Below are 22396 nucleotides of genomic sequence, written 5' to 3'. Positions count from 1 at the left end.
CTGCTTGTGTTTATTGCAACTTTGATCACTGGTTTAAACAAAGCCGGGTAGCCAAAATGACCTGGCTAAATTAGGCATGCCAGATGAAATTAGCTGGGCCATGCCCGGTTGCCCGACTCGGCTGAGGCTCAGCATGAATGACACCCCAGTATTTAGCCATATCAGCTGGCCTGATACCAGCTGGGCCATTATCAAAAATGACCTGGCCCAGCGTCGGCCCGGACTCAGCATGCTGGATGAAATTAGCCAGGCCGCGTCTGGTTGCCCGACTCGGCTGAGACTCAGCATGAATGATGCCCTAGAATCAGACCAAATCAGCTGGCCTGATACCTGCTGCTGAAACTGCCATCACTGGGCTGTTATCAAGAATGACCAGGCCCAGCATCGGCCCAAACTTGGCATGCCAGATGAAATCAGCTGAGCCACATCCGGTTGCCCAACTCGGCATGAATGACGCCCAAGAATCAGGCCAAATCAGCTGCCCCGACTCTGGCTGACACACTGCCATCACTGGGCCGTTATCAAAAATGACCTGGCCCAGCATCGGCCCAAACTCGGCATGCTGGATGACATTAGTCGTGCCACATCGATTGCCTGACTCAGCTGAGACTCGGCATGAATGACGCCCCAGAATCGGGCCTAATCAGCTGGCTGGGTTCTGGCTGCCTACACTGTCATCATTGGGCCATTATCAACAATGGCCTGGCCCAGCATTGGCCCAAACTTGGCATTCTGAATGAAGTAAGCCATGCCACATCCTGTTACCCAACTTTGCTGAGGCTCGGCATGAATGACGCCTGAGGATCGGGCCAAACAGCTGATCTGATTTCGGATGCCAACACTGCCATCACTGGGAGGAGTTGTGGGTGATGGCTAGCTTGACAGCAGTCTTTTTCTTAGTCAGCTGAACTGAGTCCTCCTGTGCTTTTAGGGTCATACAAAGGCAGCAGCTGATGTTTGTGTTAGTGTCACTCGATTCTCTGTGGTCAAACTAAGTGTAAATGCACTGAAACAGCCCAGGCTACATATGACTACGTCCGGTTTTCAAAGTAAGGTGTTACCATAGTTTGAACATATATTGAAATGAGATTAATTGAATTATATTCACAGAGAGTACAAAACACATTACCTGCCTCTCCTGAAGTAAAGAAATCCCACTAAATTGTGATGGAAATAACTTTTTTTGATGTTGGGTTGCTGGAAAACAAATGCTGACTGTAAACACTGTTGTTGGACCCTGCAGTCATGCAGAAGAGGCCCCCTGAGACGGCTAAGTCACGCAAAAAATTGCGTAATTTGACACTAACATCTAAATTTTTTTTTTTTTTTTAATTGATTTAAAGCACTTCATTTTCAAAATGATGAATTGCTTTGTTTTCTAACTGTATTGAAGCACTTTCTTTGATTTAAAAAAAAAAATAGTGGAATGTGGTGTTACATCAAATTGAATATTTCCTCACTGAATAATGGAAGTTTTATCAGTCCAACACATGATTAGACACTCTGCTGACAGTCTGATGACACTTCTGACAAAATGTGCTTAAAGTGTAAAACACAAAACTGAGAGATAATCTGAGGTAATCTGTAAAAAAAATAAAATAAAACGGATTTCACAGGGCCCTACTTGAGCATGCAGGCCTACACAGTATTATACTGTAGAGCCCCAGAATGCACTTTTAGTTTTCTTTCTTCATTTGGCCATAATCCCGTGTCACTTCCTTTCCCATGTACTGTGACAGCACGCTTTGATCTTGCAAGTTATGCCATCAAAGTTAGCTGAAAGTTCAATCGAAAATTCACAGGCAGGGCATGAAAGAGAAGTGCAAGGAAGTGAGAAAGAGAAGGCGACAAAGAGTCTGATAAAAAAACCAACAAAAAAAACCAGGACAGACCGTGAACGACAGACACAGGAGAGAAAAGTGACGAGGTTAGAGACGAGGGAGACTGGGATGGAAATAGAGTGCATGTGTGGCTTTTCAGAACGGAAATAAAGAGATGCTTTATTGAGAGGGGAATTGTCTGTGAAAAGTGGGTATCGTGTAATATCGTCTGTTCTCAAGCTTTGCATGACTCCCAGTGCGGATCTACACAATACTGCAGTTTATTTCTGTGAATCAGCAGCGAAATAAGCCTCCAGCTTTGCCTGGAGTAAGAGATCTTCTTTGGCTCGTCCCTAGATGATATTGAAGAGCCATTTCAAAAGTAAAAAAAAAAAGGAAAAATGANAGTGCGGATCTACACAATACTGCAGTTTATTTCTGTGAATCAGCAGCGAAATAAGCCTCCAGCTCGTCCCTAGATGATATTGAAGAGCCATTTCAAAAGTAAAAAAAAAAAAGGAAAAATGACAGCAATCACCTTGGATACTGGTGTATTTTTAGCTGGTCCAGGAGAATTGGTAACAAGGCAATCCACGACAAATAGTTTCTAGTGAGAATCTTCAGAGTGAGAGCCCTACAACCCTACAGAACCTCACACTTTAAAGGATCGCTGATGATAGACATTTTGAATATGGAATTCTTGAGTAAACAAGGGCCCAACATTAGCTCTGACATCTCCACAGGCCTCTGGCAGAAAGAATGAGGCACAAAGTTGAAGACAGCTGAGACGGACAGCAAAGAAAAAGACATTTGCAGAACTTTTTCATAGCGAGAAGGGCACACAGGGAGACAAGAGACGTAAAAGAAGCTGGTAAAAGGGCCTCAGTGTTTCTGAGACCCTGCTGGAACGAAGGACTTGTCCTGGACCCCGTCAGGAATGAAGGCGAGAAAGAAAGCATGTGTAGATAAAAGGGTGAGGGAGACATAGATGGACTTCGGCTGGTTGGAGAACAGAAGCTGGTGGAACAGAGAGAGTGTGAAAGAGGGAGAGAAGGAAGGAGAGGGTGAATACCAGCTATTGTTGGAATGCCGTAGCAACACGCGGCAGAGAGGAAGGGGGAGGTGTGTGCATGTGTGTGTGTGTGTGTGTGTGTGTGTGTGTGTGTGTGCGGAGGTCAGTGGGTTTTATGCACTGTTCAAGTTGCTCCCTGTCAGAGATGCGTCGAGTTCAGTGTTGGCAACCTAGTGACTGTGGGCTTAAATTATTAGCTCGTCTGGACCCAAGCCTAAAACAATCCAGCACTGCATTTCAGACCAATGTATCAACACCCAGAGAGCTCAGCTGGTAGAGTAAGACATCAGCAGTGCTTGGGTTAGAGGTCCAAATCACACCACTGTTAAAAATGCCAACACTTTCATCCCTACTCATCATATTTTGACACTCGGGCAGAAGCTCTTGGCGTTTTTATAATGACACCAGGGCAGCCTTTTGCGTTGTGTCTTGATTTAGGGGGTCAGCGGATCTTGATGACGCAGAGAGGCTCAGTGGTAAGTCACATGAGTCGACTCGAATGACTATGAAGGGGTAAGCTGCTAGGTTTAGGCAACAAAACTACTCGGTTAGGGTTAGGGGAAAATCATGGAAGATGTTGATAAAATAACTTGACTTTTACTTTTGATTTCACACGGGACACGAACACCAATCTCCTGGGTCAAAGTCCTTTGCTTTTGCACTCTTTCTACTATGTCGGTTGCTCTGAATGATGTAGATGGGTTTACATTGGAGCTGGTTGGCAGCCCTGTGCGTCTCATACACATGCTTATATGCCCCGACATCACTTTTATGACTATAGTGATACTATAGTTATGCCGGAGGCACTGCCTGAGTGGCGTATTTTGCCGCCCTGGGAGTGATACTGTCCGCTCCGTCTTTTCGGGCATCTGATTAGGATGCCGCCTGGCACCTCCTGTTGGAGGTGTTCCGGCCACGACCCACTGGTAGGAGGCCCTGGGGTAGTCTGAGTGGGCGGAAGTTCGCTGCATAGATCAGCCTCTCATTGGGCGGAACGAGCCACCCGCTGAAGTCCCGCCCTACCACCTCCGGTTGCAGTTTTCAACACGTCCTTTACTAACTTTTGCGGTGTTTGATCTTGCGGGGATGTAGCCATTTTTCTGCCATGGTTCGCGTCCTGTAGGCGATATTTTTGTGGGCGTGTTACACCAAAACCTGTTTCCCTCTGGCAATATTTTTGCAAGCGCAGCATTGCTGTGGCACCGCCCAGGACGATTGTGATTGGTTGAAAGAAATACAAGCAGCCGGGGCGTTTTTTTCTCCAATCTCCAAAAAGTGAGAGACGGCACAGCCAGGCCTTTTTTTTTCTTGAGAAAGGTCTGGCTGAGCGAGACTACCCTGGGGTAGACCCAGAACATGCTGGAGGGATTAGATATATCATCTGGCCTGGGAACGCCTTGGGTTCCCCAGGAGGAGCTGGAAAGCATTGCAGGGGAGAGGGACATCTGCGCCCTGAATAAGCGGATGCAAATGGATGGATGGATGGATGGATGATAGTGAGACGTGGCTTGAAATGCCATTATCCACTGCTGCAAAATAGATATCAGGACTAAGAGTCTACCGCCATGCAAGCAGGTCTGTGAGCCTGTACTCAGGCACAGTGGCACTTTGAGCTAAATGCTAATGTCAGCCTCTTAGCACGTGTACAATGACAATGCTAATATGCTGATGTTTGGCAGGTAATGTTTGCAGTGTTCACTATCATAGTGTAGCATGTTAGCATGCTAGCATTTGCTAATTAGCACTAAACACAAAGTACAGCTGAGTATGATGGAAATGTCCAAAGAAGTTAGCATAGCTTGTGTAATGCTCAGCGGTTCACCCTGCTAGCTAGATAACTTTGGCTAAGTAATTTTATCAAAATTAGCTAAGTAACATTGGCTAACTTAAGTGGGAGCTAAGTTTTGGTGGAAAAAGTCTCAAGTCAAACACTCATGAAGAGTTACACCTGTGCTGTGTTCACAGACTCGCAAGAACCTTTGAATTCAGACAGTGGTAGCCACCAGCACACATTACAATTCTGTGGAAGACACTGCATTTCATTCAAAACCAAAAATGTCAACCTCCTGGTGGTGCTAGGAGTCATTGCAGTTCATCCTCTGAGGACCATGTGAGTGTCAGGTCAAAACTTCTTAGCAATCCTTCCAATAGTTGTTGAGCTATTTCAGTCTTGACCAAGGTGCTGGACCGACTGACCTACTTGCTGACTGTCATCCCTGGTGCTACGTCTTTAGCATGGCTAAGAAAATTGACATGTCATGCTACATCATTCCTGTCATCTGTACCGTGTTGCATAAAAAAAAAGCTCTATCTGGAAACCTTTTTTTAAACATTATGTTGAGTTGTATATATGAATAACGCTTCTATTCATCCTAATGATCCCACTATGTTTCCTTTGTCGTTCCAGGATCCTGCTGGCATCTTTGAGCTGGTTGAGCTGGTGGGAAATGGCACCTATGGGCAGGTGTACAAGGTAAGATAAGCACATAAACAGACTTTGATGCACATTAGTCTGTCTTTGTGATAGCAGCCCCTCCCCTCTCTTATCAGCTTTTGTTCATTCTTTCCGAGCCTATATGGAATAAAGAATAGGAATGTGCGCTGCGACTGAAGGAAACAGAGAAGACAGGAGATAAAAGCAGTGCGCAAGCTTGAGAGAAATGGAGCGAATGTAAAAGAGACTTAAATGCAGAGAGGAGACGCAGAAACTGGGGCACATTAAAGTGCTTTTAGGAGTATTTCCCTTACTCCTTTTTCTTCACTTTCTCCTTCTCTGCTGCATTTGCATGACTTTCTTTAGCTCTGCAGGGGGGTTATGATTCCTCTCTGCTTGATCAGGTATTTCAGGGGCTTTCTCTGAGACACAGGAAGTGCTCAGTAAGAGTGACGTTGTGACATCACTGCGGTTTGAGGTTTTTCGCTGTCAGCTGGACTCAGCTGTTTCCCGCTGTTGTTTAAACACTATCTCTCGCTCCATGTCACTGTCTGAACTTCCTCTTCCCTCCATGATGGCCCGTCATTCGCTAGTCCTCGCTTCCCTTTCCTGATTCTGCTGCTTCATCCTGCCACTCTGCAGGATGCAGCACCAGCCTGTGACACTTTGTTTATTAACCCCCTAGCCGGAACAAACATGTGTTTGTTCAAATACTTGAAGGTGTGGACATGTGAAGGCCCCTGTGAGTGCATGTGTTTTGTGCGTGTGTGAGAGTGTGTCTAATGGAGCAGAGAGTCAAGGTCAGGTGGTGATGGAGAGGAGCTGTTCTTACAGCTGATTGGACCAGATAAAAGGTCAGGCAGAGGTTGGACATACTTCTTCACGCTTCTAGAAATAATCTGACATCCTCACATGTGTGTATGTGTGCATGTCTATGTGTGTGTGTGTGTGTGTGTGTGTGTGTGTGTGTGTGTGTGTGGATATTAGGGACAGAAGGGAGGAAAAAAAACAAAAGGAATGGAGAACAGGAGAGTTATGTGTATCCATCTATTGCTGACTCTGCTGTCTTGGTGAAAGTCACGGCTCATTTACTGGCTGACATTCAGCCAGTCTGTTCCTATACATTACCCAGCCACAGAGTGCCTATGGCAACAGCACCGGCCTGTTGGGTCTGCAGACCATACAGCTGATCCACACTGGTTTGTGATTGTGTTGAACAGTGTAGTATAATACTCAATGGAGTCTAAACTGAAGTTGGTTCCATGCTGCTGTTGGTCGACAGATCCAAAAGTGGCATTTCCATGATTTCATTTGAGAGTACACCTATGAAGTTTTGAATGTGTGCAACAGATTTTTTGTGAGCTTCAGTGATGGATGACATACCTGAAAGAACATACCCAAGGAAAATGAGATATCTTACCAGAAAATACCTTTGGCTGAAGTTAAAGTCACCTATTAGAATATTACTGGAGTAAAAGTTTCAAAGTGTCTGACATTTACTGTACTTCAGTATCAAAAGTTATTTTATGATACTAAATGCACTGAAGTATTGAAAGTGAAAGTACAAGCAAGTAAGCAAGCAAGTTTATTTCTCCTTTACAAGAACACCACCTTAAAATCAAGCCTACGTCACACTTGAAGAAAAACAAGGTCTTCTTCACAACTGAAAGGATTTAAGGAAACACACTGCAGTGCAGCAGTCACCCTCACAGTTCCCTGTCACAAATCTTCATCTCCTTGAATCATTACTCATCCTTTCTGCTGCAGGACGCCATTTTCTTTTTCCACTATGAAGTTGGTCTTGTTGTTATGTCGTAGCTATAGCATGTAGCATCTGATCTGACTGCATCCTGGGCTTGATTGGAAATCGAAACTTAGCTGCAGCCTTGAAAGCACTTGTTTGCACGTATGTAACCTGTGATCTAACTTGCAAGCTAGGAGCACTTATTTGCCAAACCTTCTGAGGTTTAAGTAACAAAGATACTCAGAGGGAAGGTATCAGAGCAAAAGTGAAAGTATAAAGTAAAGTAAAATTAATTTGGTTGTTCAAACAAAACAAGTATGTCACCAAAATATCACCATGAGCTTTTTAATAACTATTTTATGACATTTGCAAACTATTTTTGACTCACTCCATCCATCCATCCATTTTCATCCTCTTATCTGGGCTGAGTGTGGGGACAGCAGGCCAAGCAAAACACCCCAGACGTCCCTTTCCCCAGCAATGCTTTCCAGCTCCTCCTGGGGGACCTCAAGGCGTTCCCAGGCCAGATTAGATATATAATCCCTCCAGCGTGTTCTGGGTCTGCCCCGGGGCCTCCTACTAGTGGGACGTGGCCAGAACACCTCAAACAGGAGGCATCCTGATCAGATGCCCGAGCTACCTCAACTGCCACCTTTCAACACGAAGGAGCAGCGGCTCTACACCGAGCTCCCTCCGGATGTCCGAGCTCCTTACCCTATCTCTAAGGTTGCGCCCAGCCACCCCACAGAGGAAACTCATTTCGGCCGCTTGTGTCAGCGATCTCATTCTTTTGGTCACTACCCAGAGCTCATGAACATAGGTGAGGGTTGGGACGTAGACCGTCCAGTATATCGAAAGCTTTGCCTTCTGGCTCAGCTCCCTCTTCACCACGACGGTTCAGCTCAGCGCCGGCATCACTTCAGACGCTGTAACAAACTGCCGATCCATCTCACGCTCCATTCTACCCTCACTCATGAACAAGACCAAATATAATATGATAATAATCTGATTAATTAATAATAGAAATAATAGTTAGCTGCAGCTCTAATAGAAATATCAATCTTTAATAAAAAATAATAGTACAAAAGGCAGAAACTATAATGGTTCAGATATTTCCCCTTCAGCGCCATAGAATAAGATGCAGATGTAAACCAGAAAGGATTGTATTCATACATACAGATAAGGGGCAGAGTCACTTGAGTAAAAATGCCATCTGTTTTAAATTCCTCATGCAGTTGAGGCAAGCCGCCTGAAGAGGATCAACGTCTTGTGAGCAGGTGAATCTCAGAGTCACTGAGATGATAAATTGACCTTCAGCCTGGTGGGTATTAGTGAACTGGAATTGCTCCGGTTCTCTGAACCAATTTTAGACACTTGTTATATCAGGAAAATAACACATAGGAGAACCGAACTGTATGTGACTCTGGACTGTAGTAGTAGATACTGTAGTATCCCCAGTCCGGATCAATGAATTCTTGTCTGTGTGCTGTGGAGCTGGACTTTGAATTTTCTCGCTCAGATGTAAAGATTAGAGTCAGGCAGGCTGTAAACACGATTTTATTCCTCGTTTTGATTCCAAAAATAAATTCAATTTGCTCAGTGGCCAGGGGCCAGTTTTGCTCTGATGTATCTGTGATCATAGACTGCAAGTTAACAAGTTGAGCCTTGATATTTTCCTTCACACCAGTGTTCGCTGCTGCAGTGGAGAAAATTGAGAATCTCTACAACACTCCTCGACTCAAGCAATCTTTTATTGTGTTCCTTGTTTAATGTTTCCAGAGATTTATGCAGATTAATATATCAATATTATCAGATACAATCGTCTAACAGCAACATTGCTGTTTTTTCATTTTACTGAAGCTGCATTATTCATTCATGTGGATAGACAAATCTATGCTACCTTCGGGCTTGTTAAAAGTTTAATAAGCCTGTCGGCTGAAGTGAAAAATGCATCAGGTAAAAACTAAAAGCAGTCAAATTTCCTGAGCAGCTTTCAGATTTGAAGTTTAGTTTAACAGAAATATGACATGAAAGCATCACAAAACAAGGAACCCGTTAAGGAGCAGTGTGTCGGATTTAGTGCCATCTAGTGGTGAGGACTGCAGATTGCAACCAGCTGAAACATCTCCCATGTGCCAAGCCTGAACGCCTGGTTAGGATTCCGTCAGTGTTCATTGTTCAGGAGGTTTTTACTGGAAGACGGATTATCCGCAGAGGTCTCTTCCTCTCCAAAACAAATGGAACAGATGATTAAAACTTGTAAAAACATTGAATAAAGCTGTTAACATAACAAATGATGCTGTTTGGCACTTTGCACATGGGCTGCTAGCCCAGCACCTGCTTATGTTTGCTCACCTTTATCTTTAATAACGTAATTTGAGCTCACCTTTTTTCTGATCCAGATGTTCAAGAGGTTCCTATTGGGAGCCAAATTATCAGTGATGTAAATCGATAAAAACACAGAATGATGTCATGTAACAAATCAGTGTTTCTCTGATGCTGTTGGGCTCATTGCAAATGGGCCACCAGTCCAGCACCTGCTAATGTGTGCTCACCTTTTCCATGCCTCCACTTGCAAAAGCTGTGACCGGAGGCATTATGTTTTCGGGTTGTTCATCCGTCTCTCTGTCCCATTCTTGTGAATGCAGCGTCTCAAGAATGCCTTTAGGGAATCCCTTCAAATTGGCACAATGTTCACTTGAACTCAGCTATGAACTCATTAGATTTTGGTGATCAAAGGTCAAGGTCAGTGTGAAGTTGCATCCGTTTCATTCTCCTAAACTTGATATCTCAACAACACCTTGAAGGAATTTGTTCATATTTGACACAAATGTCCCCCTTGGACTCAAGAATGAACCAATTAGAATTTGTTGTTTGAAGGTCAAAGGTCAGTTTTTTGGCCAGTACTCTAGAATTCTCCCATGAGCTAAAATCCAGATGTTAAGGAGGATTTAACCAGGAGTGGAATAATTCGCAGAGGTCTCTTCCTCTTGAAACAAACTGACCTGGTGATTTAAAAACACTAAGTAAAGCAGTTTCACATTTAAAAAAGTGTTTGTCGCAGAGGGGCTGAAATCTACAGTGGCCGACGTGAAAACGTGAATGGCCCTATCTAGAGCCAGTGTTTTGTTTGCTGGTTCTGGGCTACACCAGAAACAAGGCGGTGCAACATGACGGACTCCTTGGATGAGGGGCCTCTACATGTGTAGATACAAAGGCAATTAATGGGGATGCACGCTAATATCGGCATGTCTTCGGTAATCGGCCAACTTTAAAATGAACTATCACAGTGAATAAATATTACATATGTCTGTATCTGCTGGTGGGCCATCACAATAAGAGTATGCATGCATAATATGATGTGTATTCTACTTCAGAAGAGACTTAATGATCACAAAAATTAGGTGGGGAAAAAAGTGGATATATTGATATCAGTCAAATGAGTTGTCACATATTGGAATATCAGATATCGGCCATAAAACCAATATTGTGCATCCCTAGTAATGGAAACACTACACTACAGTTCTTATTCCTAGGTGATAATACAATAGTGAAAAAATACTTATTATATTATATTTCGGGTGGCACAGTGATGCAGTGGTTAGCATTGTGGCCTCACAGCAAGAGGGTTCCTGGTTCGAACCTGGAGTAGGGGTTTGACCCCCGGGATGGGTTCTCCCCGTGTCAGCGTAGGCTTTCTCCAGGTACTCCGGCTTCCTCCCACAGTCTAAAGACATGCAGGTTAACTGGTGACTCTAAATTGTCCGTAGGTGTGAATGTGAGTGTGAATGGTTGTCTGTCTCTGTCAGCCCTGTGATAGTCTGGTGACCTGTCCAGGGTGTACACTGCCTCTTGCCTAATGTCAGCTGGGATAGGCTCCAGCCCCCCTGCGACCTTCAACAGGATGAGCGGTTATGGCAAATGTAAAATAGTCATTTGTTTGCCTTTTCTCACATTAGATATTTTCCCTGCGGCAAAAACACGACTCTAAAACCAGTCCAACTGCATTCTGCTGCAGTAGTTTTTACTCTGTGTGTAATGAAGCCAGAGTTATGTAAGTTTATGTGTACCCATGCATGCACCCTTTTGTGTGTGTGATCGTAATGGCCAGCGCAGTGTTTTATGTTATTGGTGTTAGAGGGCTGGTAATGTGCCACGTCGCTGCAGTTCTGTGTGTCTGGGAGCAAGAGATAACAGGTTTATCAACAATTCCATTACCCCATCTAGTTAAATGATACAGATCTGATCCACACTGCTCTTTCCTCCCTCTCCATCTCTCTCTTCTCTCCCCCTCTCACACACACCCAACGTCTCATCTCAATTAAAAAAATATCTTGAAAAGTTGTTCCAGGTTGTTGTTTTTTGTTGCAGTGTTTATCCCCCGTCAGCAAAAAATAGTTTGGGGCCGAGAGCGGTGATAGACGAGTAGCCGCAGCGAAAAGATAATTTTAGCTTCTGCCTCTGTCTCCCGTTTCTCATCTTACATCTCAGTGGTAGTTCTTTTTCCTCGTTTCCCCTCCTCTGTCTAATCATCCCCATCCCTTCTTCATCCCTCGCTCCAGCGCGCTTCTCTTATCAATATGTAATCACGTTTTTTTCTTGTTTCCCCTGTTTTTTTGGGCTGAAACTTCCCTGGTGAGCTGTACTTAAGGGAGCTGCCTGTGCCTACAGTATGTGTATATATAGCTTCTACTGGCTGCTCTAAAAGGGCCATAAATAGAGAACACGGGTAATGCTGAATAATTAAACACATTCTCTCTCCACTTCTCTCCCTCGCCGTCATCCTCCCTCTTTGTTTCCTCCTTTAGCTCCTTCTCTCCCTCCATCTCCCCCTGTCCACTCCCTCGTTGGTATTTCCTTCCTTTATTTTGCCACGTCTCTCTCCTCCACTCTCATCTCTCCAGCCCTCCCTCCTTCTTCTTTTTTATCATGCCTCTGTTTCTCCACTGTCTCCCCCTTCTCTCTTTCTTTCTGATGCTTGTGAATATTTGATGGGGCTTATGGGAGTTGCAGTTCTCCGAATTGAGGAATCGCCTTGCTGCACAGAGTGCCGTGGCAAGAGGGCGGGAATGAGGGACCCTCCCTCACCGACCATTGGCCAACACGCTCCCTGACTGACTGACGGGACGACTTATTGACTGACAGACTTATTGATCGGCTAATTGATTGATAGCAGCTCCTCGCCATTCCCGCGGGAGAAGTCATTTTTCTCCCTGATGGATGCAAGGACAAGTTGAGAGGGCAACTAATCATATTTTGGTCATATGAACACAAACACACCACCGACACACACGCACATGCCTGAGCGCGTGAACGATGACACATTCTGCCCATCGCCTGTCTCCTCGGCTTTGGCAGCGACAAAACATTTCCTGCGTTTGTGCTGGTTTGTGTGTGTGAACGTGTGTGTTGTTTTCATACTTTCTCGCCGTGACTCCGCTGTCGCCATGCAGCGAAGGGAGAGGAAAAGAGGTGGGGGTGGGGGGTGGGTGGGGGGGGGGGGGGGGGGCACAGGCAACCAATCTTTTTTCTTTCTGATGACAGAACACATCCACTCTGCTCCTCCTCAGGCAAAGTGCTCCACACACTCTTTAAATATTCACCAGTCACTTTGAGACACACACACGCACACACACACAAAGCGACGGTTGGGGACCTGGGCCGTATGGGCTTTTATGCTCACCCACTGTGACAGCCGCTCTGTACAAAGAGCAGCTGTGTGCTTTCCATTTACTGCATTGGTGTGTGTTTAAACCAATGTGTGTGTGAACAAGGGTTTGAAGGAGGAGCATGTATGTGACATGCCCTTATGTCACTGTGTGTGTGTGTCTCATGTAGGTAGGAGTGAGGGTGGTGTGTGTATGCATGCGTGTCACTCCTAAAAAGTCTTACCATTGGTTTATTTAAAATTGGTGACCACAGATCAGAGGCGTGTGCAGTTATGACCTCATGCATTCGCTGATGTCATGGTAATCTTGTTACCGTGGCAATCCGGAGTCTCAGGATTTAAACAAACGGATGGGATGCAGATTAGGATTACGGCTCAAAGTAATGCTTCATCTTGTTAACCAATCACACCTGTATCTTTCTCTTTCTCTCTATGCCCCTTTTTCGCTTTTACCTGCAGTGTCCCTGCCTGTTTTGCGCCCTGGCCCTCCTCCTCTTCCTCCTCCGCCTCCTCCTTCCTCCTCTGCCCTCTTAAGAACCGAATAAAACTTCAAAGTTGCTTTTTTATCTTCCTTATCTGTTGGAAGTCACGCTGCAAAGGACTGTGGGAGAATTTTTTTTTTCTCCCTGCATGCCCGCCTCAACTACACATGTGCCTGCACACAAACACACACACACATATCCGCACACCTCAGAGAAGCAGCGTGAAGTGTGAAAGCCTGGCATAACTCCGAGGAAGGATGGAAGAGCGAGTGACGTCATTTATTCCTCTTTGTTTGATGTTCTTAACTCCTCCAGCTACTGTGTTTCTCAGCGGGAGAGAAGATCAAACATGCAGTGTGTATCTCTCTGGAAGGAGACGTTGATCATACTCAAATGATAATGTGGCAAATCAGTGGTTGACATAACACTTTGTACTCTATTGTTATTATTTCTTCTTCTGCACATGATACTTATTTAATTACAGTTTACCATGACTTTATCCCACTACTAGAAACTCTGCATCACTCACTCAGACTCAGTATTGTAACATAAAGAGTGATGATTGATGATTTTTTGATTGATGAACCCTTCGAACGCAGAGCTGCTCAGTAGGAACAAGCCTTTCACCGCTAACCTTTACACAGTCCTGCAATAAATCCGCCTTCATGAAGGTTCATTCACTGCAGGGTCATTTTAGAAAATGTAGGTGGTGGTGCTGTTGAAATACATTGCATTATACAGAGAGGTGTTTGTGTTATTTTGCCGTCTCTCATTGATTTAATGGGGTGGACAAAATAACAGAAACACCTGTCAGTATAATGCAATGCAATTGCACCACAAACTGCAGCATCCAAAAGGCCACACAGCTGAATCAACACTTTTTTTTTGCCAGAATAAATGTTGGTATTATGCATCTCTGAAAACCATGGATATGTTTTAATTGTACATTTCATATGTAGTGGATGGGCCCTATATTAAAACTTTTTGTTGTGACAACACTGTGGTTAACACGTGGTTCAGTTTCGCTCTCAGAGATAAAGCAACCACATAGGTCGATTGTGCAACCAGCTTTTTGTGGCCCATACTCAGGTTCTAAGGCGGTGCCCTCTAGTAGCTGTAGTAATATTACAGGAGCAGAGGAGGTGACATGACATGGCATAAAGAGCCACCAAGTCTTTGTAATGTTGTACAAAAACAAGTCTGTATAGGCTGGGCAGGAGGGGTGGTGGATGGGTCAAACAAACACAGGGCTTTCACCCAGGAGACTCGTGTTCATACCCTGAAGTCAATGTTGACAACGTAGCCTAGCATGCTAGTATATTCATACCAGCTCACCTTTTCCCCCCTTTAAGGGCAGTGGCCTTGTGGGTACCTTGTGAGGACGATGAAGACCCATGCAGCAAACAGTGATGATAGCAGTAGAATTAAGTGTCTAGATAAGCTCAGGGCTACAGTTAAACCTCATGAAAAGGCCATGTGGTAAAGACTGCAATAAAGCCATTGTTGGTGAACGGCACCTGAATGCCTCACCATCCTTCCTTCTGCAGAGTGGTCCGGATGGCTTTTAGCTAGTTAGCAGCTAATAACAAGCAAAGCTAAATTAATGTTTATAAGCCAGCATGTTTCCAACTACGGTTTGGAGCCAGTAAGCTGTCACTGAGAGAGGGGTAACAATATGTAGCATGCTATACTAATGACATATGTGGCGTATATGTCTCGCTACATATGTTAGCTACATTAGCCTTACATTTAAGCCCTGTGATAGTCTGGTGACCTGTCCAGGGTGCACCCTGTCTCTCGCCCAGTGTCACCTGGGATAGGCTCCACCCCTTCCTCGTGACCCCTAACAGGATATAATCGGTTATGTAAAATGAATGAATGAATGATGTTTTGTTCTAAACCTAACCAAGTAGTTCTGTAGCAGAACTGCTGCTATTTTATGATGTTAAGTTTTGGGTTTTTTTTAACACTGCGATGGTCAGGACACAAATATTTGTATTTTTTGGGACTGTCGTATATGTCCTTATGGAAGTCTGTAAAAAATTACCTATTCTGTTGTTTATGTATGAGAGAGTTATGCAAAAACCACTTAGTTAGGGTTAGGAAAACATAATGTTTTGGCCTAAAATACCCAGTTTTGTTGCTCCAAACATGGCTGGAAATGTCCCAAACTTTTGTTAAAAATTCCCACTTTTGTTGGTCTTGACCACTTGTCTGCTGCTGTCTGCCATACCCTCCTCCTCCTGATGAGACACTCAGCTCATATACATGTAATCTGAACTATGTCACACCTGTGAAACAAACCAATGTAACGTATCCATGGTATGCAGAAACGTACAATACCAACATATTATTCTGGTGACTGGGCTGCAAGTTTTTTGAAATGATTCCTGTCTCTTTGATTACAGACATAAAACTAACAACAATCTTCTATTCAGCGAAGACATTCTCGTAAATAGAGTCATGAATCTGACTGATGATCATAATTATTTGCAAACAGCACAGTAGATTACAGCAGCTCACCTCTGCCTGACTGACTCAGATAGTCACTTTTCTTTATAGTATATAAACATCCACCAGAACGCAGTAATCTCACCGTTGGCAACAACACCTGAGTGGCGCTTTGTGTACGAGCGGAGTACATTACTCATTCCCGGCCTCTCTGAGGAAACGTGGAGGCTATTTATGCTCGCTGTATCAGTAAATTGCAGTTAGCGTGATAATGTAAATGAATAAACAATGTAGTACTATATGGTAGCATTAGTGCTAATGGGGATGCTGCCAGAAGGTCTCAGCTGGGAGTGTCTGCGGGCTATAGGGTGCGGGTGTGGTGTGTGTTTATCCGTGTGTACAATAAGTGGATATATGTGCTGCCATATATAGTGTGTGTCCCTGGTGTGGAGCATTGTTTCGGTTGTTTACAGTTTGACACCGTGTCATTGCCCCTCTCGATTGCTGTGTTTTTGTCGTTTGTCTGCACACACTGACTTCCACACGCACACACTTCAATCTCCCAAGTCCTTATGAATGAACTGCGAACCGTGACCAGGGTGGATGTTGCTTGTTACCGTGGGAACAGCAGATGTGCTCATTCCAACCCACATGCAGCGACACACACTCACACCTGGCAGTGTTCATTAGCCTACATCCTCTCTGTCTTCCCCCAAGGCCACACGCCCCACTTACCCACAATGCACTCCTGCCATCCAGACCAGGGTCAATTAGCCATGCCTGATGTCAATAGCGATCTCTCCGTCTCTCTTCATCTGTCTTTCTGTCTCATTCTCTCTCTGCTCTATGTTTTCCAGCCAGACCCCCCACTCTTTAATTGATTGTGTGCACTGTAAAGAGCTATTTAGCCAAGGTTTCTTTTCCCACTGTGTGAATTACTGCTCATCAATAGGTTCGTCAATAACCTATACCAGCTCCGACTCTCTCTATTATTCTCCATTCCTTCTATCCTAATGTGTTTTTTTCACAGCCTTTAGCTCCTCATTTTTGTTCTCCATCCCTGCTCTCCCACACTGGAGTGCCTCCTTTTACTGTTCATCTTTTTTTGCGCCCTCGCTCAGCTGTTTCTTTCTCCCTCTTCCACTCCCTCTCTCACCTCCAGTCTGTACAGTAAATCAGCCCGGCTGTTCATTTGACCTCCAGAGCCGCCGGAGCGTGATGCCGATGTGCTGAACCTGCCGCTTTGCCTCCTCGCCGCAGCCCTCCTCCTCCCGTGCCCGCTCTCCAATCCGACTCGCTTGCTCTCTCTCTTCCTCCAGTTGTGTGTCTGCTTGTTCTGCAGGTGTCGTAGCGTCAGCGGGGAGTGTGTGTGCGTGTGTGTCTGTCGTGACTCTGAAGAGGCAGTTTGATTTGAGATGAGAGATAAGTGGGTGAGTGGGCAGGTCAGTGGCTAACAGAGAGAATTAGTCAGTAAGTGCGTTAGTGAGTTAACCTGTGTAAATGAGCCGGAAACTCAGCTAGATAATATGTTAGTTGGGGAAACTGGTTGTGATGGGATAGAGTTAACAGTTTTAGAGGTGTCACAGCAATTCAGATGGACAACTCACTTTGGTGTAAAGCTGTTTATATATGACTTTGTGTTTCAGTCACTCTGGGTCAGCCGAAAAGGCCGACCATGAATAAGCTGTGGACACGCACAAATGTCCATCCAACAAGTGGTTATCGTGTTAGGGTTGATGATGATGACAAGCTGAAATAAGGCCACTGAAAATCTTGGGTTGGCACACCTGCCCTGTTTGGTTCAGTTCAATCGAACACAAGTTCCTTTTCCCCCTCAATGCATTTCGTTTGGGCAGGTGTGAACACAGCAGTCACACACGGGTGTGCACCAAGACAACTGGACTGAGACCTTCTCTGGTGCGGTTCGTTTGCAGCTCTCTCAGGCAAGGCATTTGATCTGGTCCGCTTGTAAATGCTGCCGTGAGAACTCGAACCAACTCTAAGTGAGTTAAGGACTAGCATACTGAAACACTTTGGTTTCTTAATTTACAGTTAATATTACTAACTCTGATGTGCATGGACTGGTAGAGTTAACAGTTCGAGTACCATAACAGTCCTGGTTTAATGTGTTACACGTCTATATATATATATACGTGTTAAGGGTTTGATTGTTCTTTAAATAGGCTGGTTGTCCTTTCCCTAAAAAGACAAATACACAGTTTTATTTTGAAGCGGTACATTGTTTGTAAGGAACAACAAATTTTCTTGAACAAGCCTTGTGGATACGCATAGAACCAGTTTTCATTCAGAAATATTGAGGTGAGAGTTCAAGGGGCCCCCTTGAAAATGGCCATGCCAGTTGTTCCCTCGCCAAAATTTAGCCTAAATTCGGTGCTTTATTTAGTCTTCTTTCCGACGTGGTTGATACCAATGGATGCCTTGCGCCTGGGCCATACTGCCTGTGGAAGTAGCATGTTTGCATTGTGGAACCTTCTTGGGTTTTTTTTTGTACACCATGTCAACAGGATAGAGCAGTCACGCTGCCCGCATGAACAGCACTGCTCAGGTGCACCTTGGCTGCTGCTTGGCTGAGGAACATGTGGAGAAAAGGATTCTTGCCAATTTTTTTCATGCGATGTGCTGGGTTTTTAGTAGAGATGTACTGATACCACTTTTTCCTTCCCGATACCAATTCTGATCCCTGAACCTTAGCTATCTGCCGATACCGAGTACCGATCCGATACCAGCGCGTAAAATAAAAATGGATGGGATATGAATTGTTGTATTTCTCAACTCCTAAAACTCTATGTAAACTATTAAGAAATGAATACATAATAGTAGAATGAATGCCATAAAACTTTTTTTTAGTATTATTATTATTATTATTATCCAGTGTTGACACAGATCAAGACACAGGTTAAAGTGCAGCCACACAATTTGGTAAAAAGACATTTTAAAGGCTACAGTAGAATGCTTTTTAAACTCCGCTCCGTTTTGTTTGCCTGTAGCGTGCATATGCGTAATGACATGAGGCATTATGTGGTATCGGATTGGTCATAGGCTGTACTCGCCGATACCCGATACCGCATTTTAGGCAGTATCGGAGGCGTTTCTGATACTGGTATCGGTATCATCAACTCTAGTTTTTAGCAAAAACAGACAGTGAAGTGTTCTTTTGATAATCACATCAACATTATACCACCTTTCACTACAGCTCCAGTGGGCCTCATTCACTAATGTGTGCGCAGAAATGTTCTTAGTCTGTGGATAGTATGAGTGCACACACAAACCTACCGTTAGATTCATGACATGTGAATACTGGCTGATTTTGTTCCTTCTTTTGTGCGTATGTTGGTGAATCAGACTAAATCTAAATTGACAGGCACTCGTTTGCTATCTGCTATCAGCATACTGCCACACCTCATTTCTCTATGTACTGTATGGAAATACGTTTGCCCCAGAGGAGTATCATGGAGAAAGCGGTAAAGTTGTTTCCACGTATATATTAAGGTCCTGACACACCAGAGTTGCAGTGTCAGTGAGCATATGTGAATGTCTCAGTAGTCGTAAACAGCTGATAACATTGTTTTCTAGTTGGAGCCGCGCCTCGTTTTCAAACTGTATGGTTTGACTAAAATGAACAATGACAGCAATATAGTCCACGATGAGCAGCGCTAAAATCAACCTGCGTAGTTGTCCCTCCATTGTGACATTAGAAAGTGTCACATTTATCTTGCAAGTGTACTCTTCTTCAACGTTTTGTTTACTTCCTGGATTTTTCCCGCATGGAAATTCTGTTGGCTTGTAAATGCTGCCGTGAGAACACGAACCAACTCTAGGCAATTATGCAACTTTGTGACAAAATGTGATTCGGACCAAAGCAAGATGACTTAGGTCTGAAAGCACCCTTAAACACAGAAGTATCAGCCTCCAATTCTCGTCAGGGGTAGGGGTATCAGGGGAGCATCCTCTGGCCCCCTCTTGGCGGTGCCACTGCACACACAAACCTTTTCACATTCATGACATTAAACTGAATCACACCTCCTGTTGCATGAGGATGGACTTACACACCTTTGTGTATGCACTCTGTCTCCTCATTTTAAAGCACCTTCACACCACCACAGGCAGTGACAGATGTGCTTTTGTTGCATGTGATCAAAAGTGTGTGTGTTTGCCTGTTTGCAGACTTCTGTTTCCCCTATTTAAACTGTTGTGTGTTGTGATTACTTAGCGCTGCGCCAAATCCTTTCCCTAACCCCGATTAGTTTCTGGTACACTTGTGTGTCCACCGGCTTGTTAATTAGCTTGTTGTACTGCGAGCGGGCAGGTTAATGAACGGCTATATTTCAGACTGCCGATAGATTATTGTTTCAATAGGCTTTAGCAGATAACACCGGTTCATTCAGAGTGGAATCAACACTCCGCATGCTGCCTGTCGCAAAATTCAGCATCTCCTTCCTGCGCCCCCCCGCCCCCCTCTCACCCATCAATAAAAGCCCTCCGGACTATTCCACAGATCATTGCTCCCATCTCTCTTCCTCTCATCTTTCTTTTTTCTATCTTTCATCACCTCCGCCTCTCTTTCTTGACTACCTCCTTTTCCCACAAACTGCTTGTATACGTTTCCCTCACCCTCGCCGGCTCGCGTTATATCTTCTCTCCTTTTAAATCTCTCGCTGTCTCAATCCGTCTCTTTCCTCTCTTGCTTTCTCATGTGTGAGTGTGAGAGCAGCCTCGGGGTGCTTCTATATTTCCTGGGCAGTGCAGTAGTAGATTGGAATGGAGGCCTTTGTCACTTTTATTTACTGCCTCGCTGATTCCACAACAGCGTGTGCGTGCACTTCTCTGTGTGTGTGTGGTTGTGTGTGAGCACGTGTGAATGCGGAATGATTGCAGGTGTTTGAACTGCAATGAGGTGTGTCTGCTAGCATTGCCCCCTTATTTCTTTGGACTCCTTCGAGCAAAACTGTGTTTGTATCGTTTGTTAGCTGAAAGTAGCTTTAATTCCGCAGCTCCGGCGCCCGCTGAGCATGCTGGGATTGTAAACCCACAGACTAGAACCAGCAGTTGTGTTGATACGAGGGTACAGACTGAAACACCGCTTGTCTGAAATCCTTCAACCCCGACACAACTGAACTACAGTTTGTTGTGTGTGACAGCAGTGGGCCTGCCTGTCGCACAGAGACTGACAGAAAGGAAAATGTATAGATTGAAAGCCCAGGGGGACATCCCATAACCCACTTTGCCCCATGATACTGTTACCATGCCGACAGGCCCTGCGCCAGGAGAGTATGCTTGGATGCCATTCAGTCGATTCTTGCCTGATGTTTGTGTTTGTTTGTGTCTGCGTGGATTACCATGACGGCAGATTAGGATTATGGCGTGACCCATTTCCTTTTTACAAAGAGTTGGCAACATAATCTGGCAATCTGTTCCTAGTTTGATGAGTAAGTGTGTATGTGTGCATTTATTTGCTTAGCATGCACAGTATTTTTTGTCTTCCTGTAGCCTTTACAATCAAGAGACGAAAGAAGAACGATACAGGTGGTAGGATCGAATGGTTGCACCACATTCCTGAGGCTTTGAAAATTGATTTGACGTTACGCGTACTGTCGCTGTCCGGCAAAATATAAGATGTAAATTGAAAAGAAAACCCTATTTTCCCATGTTTTCACACGTACATTGAAAATCTCTTAGGAAACATTAAGCTATGCTTTCTGTCGCAACATGCAACAAGTCACCTCTCACAAGACTTCAGAACAAGACCTCTCCTTCAGCGAGACTTGGTAACAATAACAAACATTTCATTTGTCTGTAGAGTCCTTGCCGTCATGTCGTAATACACTCATGATAACAATCTGATCCTGTCAGTGGCAAAAACTAGCACTTTTATTGAACGTGAATTGAAGGTGCACAATTGCTTATAAGAATTAGGTTGCAGCCTGTTCTGCTGCTGTGGCGGCAGCGGTCTCTCTCATTACTGGACCAGTTTCAAAAATAGATTTCTCCATTAGTCGCTTAGACAGAAAAACATGGGAACATGTGGTCCAGGTTCAAAAATTTTCCCTTGAAGTGAGCCAAACCTAGATGACAAATCATAAGCAGACATGGCTGTGTGAAAAGTATCATTTGAGTTGTTGCTTGTATTAAAATGGTAAATGGACTGCAAGCACTTTTAATGAACGTAAGCACCTTTCTAGTCCTCCGACTACTCAAAGTGCTTTCACAGCAAGTTCAGTATCTTGCCCAAGGATACTTTGACATGAGGACTGGAGGACCCAGGGATTGAACCACCCATCTTTTGATCAGTGAACGACCCGCTCTATCTCTGAGCCGCAGCCGCCCCGTAAAAAGTTTGTTTTGGCAGCCAACTGTAAAATGTCCAATAATAAGAGATAAAAATAGAAATAAACAGAAACGGTGGTGAGTTGATGACCATGTTGTGATACAGCAAAAAGTGCACTGACTTTTAATATGGCAGTGTTGAATTCACTCAGTTCAAGCTTTCCTTGTCTGCACGTGGAAGGGCAGACAGTGCTCTCTTTGCCTTATGGCTTTCCACGCAGGTGCGTGGAAGGGCGGAGAGGGGTGCTCTGTCCGCCTTCGGCTTTCTAAGTACACATGTGGAGGAAGCTTTCTGGGTAGGCCTGAGGACAGGCAGAGAGGCCCCAGAAGAGAGCCATACCACCAAATATAATACTGCAAATGGAAATAAAGTGTTCCTT

General features: G+C 44.5%; 1 protein-coding gene across 20 annotated transcripts in view; it reads left to right on the top strand.

The window, feature by feature from the left end:
- The window catches only part of tnika (TRAF2 and NCK interacting kinase a), a 112753-nt gene that overhangs the window by 19315 nt on the left and 71042 nt on the right, over positions 1-22396 (top strand). For all 20 annotated transcript variants that reach the window (XM_050061072.1, XM_050061071.1, XM_050061065.1 and 17 more), the window contains exon 2: positions 5300-5365. In XM_050061072.1, the coding sequence (XP_049917029.1) occupies positions 5300-5365 (66 nt within the window). The remainder of the gene's footprint in view (positions 1-5299; positions 5366-22396) is intronic.

The sequence above is a fragment of the Epinephelus moara genome, chromosome 14 (genome assembly GCF_006386435.1).
Source record: "Epinephelus moara isolate mb chromosome 14, YSFRI_EMoa_1.0, whole genome shotgun sequence".
NCBI lineage: Eukaryota > Metazoa > Chordata > Actinopteri > Perciformes > Serranidae > Epinephelus > Epinephelus moara.
This window is presented reverse-complemented; position numbering and strand designations above follow the sequence as displayed.